Here is an 8,451-nt window from a genome sequence, read left to right as displayed (position 1 = left end):
CTAAGAAGCTTCTGGGGCTGCTGATGTGACTTCTGTGCCACAGGTCAGGAGTTCTGGGACTGAGGTGTGGTTGAGGAGGGCTTACAGCGCCAGGTGGAAGAAGGAATAAAGGAACCAGGGACTAGAGGGGCAGGAGGGTGAGATCATTGGGGTGGGTAGGAAAGAAGAGTTTTCAAATTTCTGAGAATTTAAGATTTCAGAAAGGAAGGGAAAAGGGGAAATGTCTTATATTTCTATCCTTGACTGGGGAACTGGACACCAGGGCCACTCCAAAGTAGTTGGTGAGTCACGCCTTTCTGTTTACTCACTATGGGAAGATGTGAGCTCTGGGTGCAGGCAACCCAAGGTTGACCTCTCTAGGCCTCGTGTCAATGTCTGTCATGGCACCGAGCAGAAAAAAAGGACCTGGGTGAACCCTGAGGACATGAGAATGTGTCTTCCTCAGCTGAGACATGCAGGGCTGGCTGGAAGGTGGTGAGGGAGTGGGATGGGGTGCAATGCCCATAGGAGCATGAAGGTAGAAGAGTCACCTGCTGGAGCCCGAGGCTCTGTGGGGCTGTCTCATGCCGCACAGAGCATGAGCTATGCCGGCCTTCACTGCAAGAGTCAGGGCTGGCCTAAGCTGTGAGCTGGCTATAGAGGTGGAGGATGGGCCAGTGCCTGGCGGTTGGGGTACCTGAGGGTTGACACATAGTCAGACTGGATCCCCCTCTCTCCAGCCCACCATCTGTAGAAGCTAGGAATGGGTGGGAGAAGCAGCAGTATCTCCTAACACTCGCTAGTCAGCCACCAGCCACCTCTTTCTGTCTCTTCCCTGTCCCATGCCAGCTCATCTCCATCCTTCTGCAGCTGCTGCAGTCAGATCCATCATGTGGGCACTGACAGCCCTCCTGCTCCTGGGTGAGTGCTCAATAATGCAGCAGCAGGAGAAGGACTATGGGTGGTGGAGAATAAGGTGGGGCAGGGTACGGGGTATGGGGATGTGCAGTCAATCCTCTCATCCCCAGTGGTTCATTATCTATTTTTTTTATTTTTTTGAGACAGAGTATCACTCTGTCACCCTGGCTAGAGTGTCCTAGCATCAAAGCTCACAGCAACCTCAAACTCTTGGACTCAAGTGATCCTCTTGCCTCAGCCTCCCAACTAACTGGGACTACAGGCACCTGCCACACACTGGCTAGTTTTTCTTTTTTCTTTTCCTCTCATCTCCAGCATTCTCTCTTTTTTTTTTTTTTTTTGAGACAGAGTCTCACCATGTCACCCTCGGTAGAGTGCTGTGGCATCACAGCTCACAGCAACCTCAAACTCTTGGGCTTAAGCGATTCTCTTGCCTCAGCCTCCCAAGTAGCTGGGACCATAGGCGCATGCCACAGTGCCTGGCTGTTTTCTTGTTGCAGTTGTCATTGTTGTTTCGCTGGCCTGGGCCGGGCTAGAACCCGCCAGCCTCAGTGCATGTGGCTGGCACGGTAACCACTGTGCTACCGGTGCTGAGCCCAGCATTCTCTTTTTCTGTCTTTCTTGTTTTGCAGTTCCGAGCAGTGGGCAGGCTGGTGAGTCCTATACATTCCTCATCCCAATCTTCTACATCTCCTACTCCCATTCCACTAAGTGACCTGCTTGGGTAGACTCCCCACTTTTTGGCTGTCCCAGGGTAATGTCTCTTTCCACTCTTCCTCCATCTCTGTAACTAAATTTGGACAGATAGTTTGTAGCTACAAAATTGTGTTCTTTTCTCCTGTGGAGATGAATTAGGTGCTGGAAGCTGGGGTTTTCTAAGATTTCCCAACCTCATATTACATCTTTGAGCACTTTGATTCTTTTTCCACATTGACCCCTTCCATGCACCCCCAGCTACTCTGGAGAAGCCCATATTGTCTCTACACCCACCTTGGACCACAATCTTCAAGGGGGAGTGGGTAACCTTGCGGTGTGATGGATATCACCCTCTGCTTCTGGAGCTCCGGCCTATCAGCACTCTCTGGTATTTGGGCCACCTACTTCTGCCTTCTCATAAGAAGAGCATCGAGGTCCAGACTCCGGGGGTGTATCGATGCCAAACACGGGGAGCACCTGTCAGTGACCCCATCCACCTCTCTGTATCCAATGGTGAGTGCTCTAAGCATGGGGAAAGGAGGAGCACGTGTCTCCCCTGGTGATACTGGGCCACTACTAAGGGGCCGGAAAGAAGGACCACATTGGGGCCTATCTTGAGGCTCTGGAATAGGCAGGGGCCTTCAAGGCACTATGTGACAGAGGCAAGAAAGCACGCCTAGCCCCAAAGCTCCCCTCTTACCCTTCTATCACCGTGTGAGGCAAATGAGCACTTCTGTTTGTTTCTGAGACCAGCTAGAGGAGCAGAGGCTCTGAAGACCCAGGATACTGAACAGAGACTTTTAGGGAGTGGGGAGGAGTGAGCAGACAAAGCAAAGCAGGAAAAGGGAGTATCCCTAGGCAGGCTGAGCACAGGTAAAGGAATTACTCTCCATTGAACAGTGTGATGTCTCTCTGTGCCTCGTGTCCACAGCCGTAAGGAAGGGACAGTAACAGCATCTATCTCTCTGGTTATTGTGAGGACTAAAATGAGCCAGGAGTGGTGGCTCACGCCTGTAATCCTAGCACTCTGGAAGGATCGCTTAAGCTCAGGAGTTTGAGCTCTGCCTGAGAGAGAGCAAGACTTGTCTCTACTGAAAATAGAACAATTAGCCAGGAATGGTGGCGAGCGCCTGTAGTCTCAGCTACCCGGGAGACTAAGGCAGGAGAATCATGTGAGCCCAGGAGTTTAAAGGTGCAGTGAACTATCATGACACCATTGCGCTCTAGCCTGAGTGATACAGTAAGATTCTGTCTCAAAAAAAAAATTAAAATAAATGAATTATGACATGTTGTTAAAGTAAAAAAGCAGAAGTTAAATAGAGCACTTGATCAAAATTTTATTGCAGACATGTATACTTAGGAGTCAAACAAGAAACTGATTCTTCAGAGATATTTGAAAGGTTTTTAAGCAGGATAAGAAAAGTAAAAATGGGACTAGTGGCTCGTGCCAATCATCCCAACACTCTGGGAGGCCCAGGCAGGAGGATCACTTCAGCTTAGGAGTTGGAGACCAGCCTGAGCAAAGTGAGACTCTGTCTCTACTAAAAGTAGAAAAATTAGCCAGGTATGGTGGCGGGAGTCTGTAGTTCCAGCTACTCAGGGGGCTGAGAAAGGAAGATTGTTTGAGCCCAGGATTGCTGTTGTTGTGAGCTATGACATAATGGCATTCTAGCCTGGGTCAACAGAGTGAGACTCTGTCTCAAAAAATAAAGAAAGAAAAATAACAATAATCTGTTATCAAAGTACAGGATGGACTATCTCATAGGAAATACTATATAATCTTAGCCTGGTGGGTCACAATTTGTTTTCAGAATTTAAAGGACATCATTTAAGGTTCAAATTAGCACTTGCATGCACTTCATATCCATACTCTGTGGTCTCTTATTTGGAAATTGTTAGTGAATGCAATCATACATTGACTAAGATAAATAGTGATTACTGCTTAGAACTGTACATACAGCTTGTGGTTAATACTTGCAGAATTCTTAATGTACACCCCCCAAACCTAAAGTGGCATCTAGCATGGGCTAGGGCTGTGTGAGTGTTAGCTAGGATGACTGTGGTGACTGTGTATATACGGGTGCTCTGGAGACATGCAGGACAAGTAGGCCTCAGCTTAAACAGGAGGAACTTCTTGGCTGAGGAAATAGCAGGTACAAAGGCCTTGGCCTTGGAGAAGGGCCAATTCTCTCAGCAGTTCAGCATGGCTAGAACTTAGTCTTTGTTAGGAGTGGAAGGTCAAGAGGGTAAGGAAATAGGCAGGGAAGAATGTTGACATAGTTTTGGAGAGGTAAGCAGGGCCCTGATGCTATCCTAAGGCGTTTAAACTTGCTTCTGACGGGCAATAGTCCCTGAGACCAGAACAAAGTCTCAGGCGTCTTTGGCTGCCTAGTTCCTAAGGAAGGACCAGCCTACCTCCTTCTTCCCCACTCATCTCTGAAGCACCTGCATTAGGAAGCTCTGGGTACCAACCGCCAGGGAAGGCCTGGAGGCTCAAGAAAGGGGGCTGGAGTTGATGGGAAGTGAGGGAGAGCAGGGAGGCTGAGGATGGGAGACCTCCAGGGCTGGATTTTCTGTGAAGTTGAGCGTGTTTGTGGTGTCCACGTAGACTGGCTGATCCTTCAAGTGCCCTATGCTGCGGTGTTCGAGGGCGAGCCACTGGTCATGCGATGTCGGGGTTGGTACGACAAGGTGGTCTACAAACTTCACTATTACCGCGACGACCAGGCCGTGCGCTACTTCCACTCCAGTGCCAACTACACTGTTGTGCAGGCGCGCGCCAGCGACAGCGGGCGCTACCAGTGCTCAGGCACCATGCGCATCCCAGTGGAGAGCGCACCTATGTTCTCCTCCAAGGTGGCTGTGACCGTGCAAGGTGGGAAAGACCTGCGGCTCAGGAGGGCGGCAGGGAGCAGTGGGAAATTCTAGGGCAGGAATCAGGCGGGGAAAGGAGGTTCAAATAGCTAGCTGCCACTGGGCGGATTTCTCTGCTAGACCTTGAGCGCTTTCTCCTCTCCTATGTAGTGGAGAGCTTGACTTGCAGCCTGCTCGGAGGCTGGAGTCCCTTCCCGCTGACGCACACCGTGGCTTCTTACTTCGCCTGAGGATCCCCTGCATGGGGGTTGAGGGGAGCTCGGGCCCAAGTCCCAGCCAGAAGGGCAGCGGCAGTGGCGGGGAGAGCGGTGGGACTCAGAAGAGGGGGAGGAGGCCTAGTTTTCCTCAAGGCAGGCGCAGCACACCCTGTTCTAGCCCGGAGAGCTCGAGCTGGATGTCAGTAGGGATGAGATATGAAGCATTTCAGAAGGCTTTCCTCCCTCCTCCCAGAGAGGAGTTTCCGGGCCACGAACAAGCCGGCCTGGGTTCCTCTCTGCCCTCTCTGCAGAGCTGTTCCAGGCGCCAGTGCTGATGGTGCTGGGTCCGCAGGAGGCCCGCGGTAGGGTGGTCCTGCGCTGCGAGACGCGCCTGCACCCGCAGAAGCGCGACACGCCGCTGCAGTTCGCCTTCTACAAGTACAGTCGCACCGTGCGCCGCTTCGACTGGGGCGCAGAGTTCACGGTCCCGGAGCCCGAAATCGAAGAGCTCGAATCATACTGGTGCGAGGCGTCTACCGCCACCCGCAGCGTCCGGAAACGCAGCCCGTGGCTGCAGCTCCCAGGGCGCGGTAAGTGACACCGCCGTACCCCCCGGACCCCGCCCCGGGATGCTCACCCGGGCGAGCAGCCCTGCAGCACCTCTCTGCACCCAGAAGGCTCCTCCGCCAACCCCCCTCCCTATCCCGCCCCCGCCCTCCCATGCCGGCCTTCCGCACCCCTATGCCGACCGCCCTCACTCCCTTCCGCTGCCCCACGCCTGACCGCGCCCCGGCGCCCAGAGGAAAGGACTCAGTGCGCGGTGTATTCGCAGGCTCTCACCTGAACCCGGCCTCCACCACCGCCCCCGCCCTGTGGGCAGCAGCCTTGGCGCCCGGTAACAAGCCGCTTTCCTTCAGAAAGCCCCCGGTGTCCAGATCGGTGCCGTCGGTCACCTCGGTCCCGAACACCACCTCTGCGGGGCTGCAGTTCCCGGCGGGTGGCGGCCCCACTGCTGGGCCACCTGCCTGTGCTCCGCCAACGCCCCTGGAACAGTCGGCCAGAGCCCTGAAACCAGACGTGGACCAGCTGCTCCGAGAAATGCAGCTGCTCAAAGGCCTTCTGAGCCGCGTGGTCCTGGAATTGAAGGAGCCACAGTCTGTCCCGGAGCTCAGGGGAGCACCCAAGACCCCTGCCTCCCGCTTTGCCGACAGCCCAGGGACCCCAGAGACCACTCCTGTGGAGAGCTGAAGGGGCAGCTGCTGTCCCCTCCCCGCTCCCGCTCTCCCGCTCTGGGGACTTTTCAAAGCCATCTTCGTTTGGGCCCCTTGGTTGTGCTGTGGTTTTGTGAAGAAGCGCCCTTCGCGCCGAGCGCGGTGGCTGAGGACTTCCCCCTCCCACAGCAGCTGTTCACAAGCACTCTCTCGCATCTTTTCCTTGTCCCCACAGAATTCAGTGAGGAAGTAGAAACCTGTTACAACTTTGCGGTTTTCCTTTGGAAGGCGTTTACTCATCCCTAGCTCTTCATATAGGCCTGGCCAGTATATTTCAGCATGGGGCTGTTCTTTGGTACTTAAGTTCATTGAGGTCACTGAGCACTTTAGAACATGTTAGGGTCAAGTCGTAATTAGTATAACGAATTTAACTTCTGTTAATATTGGTTAGACTTTTAGTCCTATAACTAATGAGTTTATATCCTGAAATTCTTGGGTTTATTTATTTTTAGAGGGAGAAGGGTAATTGTGTGGCCTCCCATTCCCAGTTGAGAAGGGTCGGAGTTGCCTTAGACTCACCCAGAAGCACCCCTGCCCCAGTGTAACTAAACAGACTGGGGGGCACTGGTAGCTGCAGGTGGGCCATGCCCTAAATTAGACAAGTGATAGTAGCATCGGGAAATCTCTTTGAGTAAAGTTTTGGATAAATCCTTAAAGTTGAATTATAATTTTTAGCAGCCGTTTTCTTTCCTAAGAGCCATTGCATCACTAACACACCTAGATAAACACATGCACGGATCCATACCCTATCTTATCTGGTGGCTTTACTGTCACCTGAAAGAAGAAAAGTCAGAGACTATTCCACTCATTTTCAAGGGTCCTTATTGGAACCATCAGTTCTTTGCAGGGCTGATATGACTGGTCCTCAAGAGGTCTCATTCTCTGTCTTACTCTCTCATTCTGTCCTCACACAGCCTTTGTTTCTTACTTTGATTTTATTCCGTGGAACTCTTTAGGTTCTGTGCTTAAATGACTTTTGCCCCCTAAGAAATTAAATCAAATCCTCTAGGTCAGCGGTTCTCAACCTGTGGGTCACGACCCACAGGAACTGTATTAAAGGGCCGTGGAATTAGGAAGGCTGAGAACCACTGCTCTAGGTTGAAGTCCACGTCCACTACCATAGCACAGAGAGCTGTTCTTCCCGTACTGCAGGGGCACTGACCATTCCTCTTCCCCCACTCCTCCCTTTCTCATGACTCTCTGTGCCTGTGCAGATGCTTTGGCTCACCCTCCATTGGAGGGCAGGACAGGCCTCTTGAGCCCAAGCCTCATCTGCAAAATGAGGGAAGTAATAGAAACCTCACGGGGGACACACAAAGATCCCTTCAATATTAGAGGTTTTAAAACAAGGGGTGCTGAGGTCCTTAGAAACACGGAGGAGAGACACTAAGCACAAGGTGGGAATCCAGAAATCACTTGCTAAAGAGATAACATCTGCGAGTTCCTATTGATGAAGTATGAGTTTGTTTCTAAACTTTTGCAGTCTGAATTATGTTGCAATAAATAAGTTTACACCTACATCTTTGAAGACATTTCTGAATATATCTGTAGGATAAACTCCTAGAAGTAGAATTTCTAGATCAAAGGATACACACACACACACACACACACACACACATTTTGAGACAGAGTGTCACTTTGTTGCCCTGGGTAGAGTGCTATCGCATCACAGCTCACAGCAACCTCAAACTCTTGGGCTTAAGTGATTCTCTTTCCTCAGGCTCCCAAGTAGCTGGGACTATAGACACCCGCTACAATGCCCAGCTGTTTTGTTTAAGCCAGTCAGGCTGCTTTAAAAAAAAAAAAAAAGCCAGTCAGGATGCTTTTTTCATGACCCTGCTTGAATGTGGCCTGGAAAGGGCCTGTTTGTACCTACAGATGGGGATCTGTGATTAGACTGATTTCACAGCTCACCTAGGCCTAGAAAATTGGGGTCTCTGTTCAGCCGGACCAGGGGAACCCTGTATCATTATGACTATAATTCACTGACTCTAAAATGATATTAATTGCAGGATGCCTCAATAAAGAAAGTGCTAAGAAAGGAAAAGCATGGCCAAGTAAGCACACAATGTCTTTTAGACTTTATTAAAAACAGACTTTTAAAAATGCCAAATCATTTTTATATATTCTTAAGCGGGGAAGCATAAATGAAATAAATTGGATAAAATACTCCTAAAACCTTTTTTGCATTCAGAATCTGACTGTTCTGAATCAGTTTTCTATTCAGATTTATCAATGTCCATGTTTTCCTACTCCTTTCCTACTTCTTTCCTATGAAGACCGTTGCCAGTGCAGCATTTTTAAAAGAAGCCATTAAAAAACAAAGTGACAGCCATTGTTGCTAGGCTTTTAAACTGGCTTTACAGTTATCTGGAGCTAGTTCACTTTTAACTTCTGCTTCAGCAATGTTGCTAAACATGTGTGAGTCACCATCCAACCCACCCCTCCCACATCCAAAAGTTATTTCACTATTTTCTCTAGAATTTCTTCCAAGTTGCTTTCACCATTCTATAAAT

General features: G+C 50.5%; 1 protein-coding gene across 1 annotated transcript; it reads left to right on the top strand.

The window, feature by feature from the left end:
* Positions 1-220: 220 nt before the first annotated feature.
* FCRLB (Fc receptor like B) lies at positions 221-7,634 on the top strand. The gene is made up of 5 exons (XM_053606089.1): positions 221-281; positions 1,852-2,106; positions 4,202-4,468; positions 4,976-5,254; positions 5,497-7,634. Exons 1-5 carry the CDS (start codon positions 221-223, stop codon positions 5,910-5,912), a joined length of 1,278 nt encoding a protein of 425 aa, XP_053462064.1. The 3' UTR covers positions 5,913-7,634.
* Positions 7,635-8,451: the final 817 nt, after the last annotated feature.

The sequence above is a fragment of the Nycticebus coucang genome, chromosome 10, assembly GCF_027406575.1.
Source record: "Nycticebus coucang isolate mNycCou1 chromosome 10, mNycCou1.pri, whole genome shotgun sequence".
In the NCBI taxonomy this organism is placed as follows: Eukaryota; Metazoa; Chordata; class Mammalia; order Primates; family Lorisidae; genus Nycticebus; species Nycticebus coucang.
The sequence above is the reverse complement of the archived record's forward strand: the minus strand, read 5'-3'. Positions and strand labels throughout refer to the sequence as shown.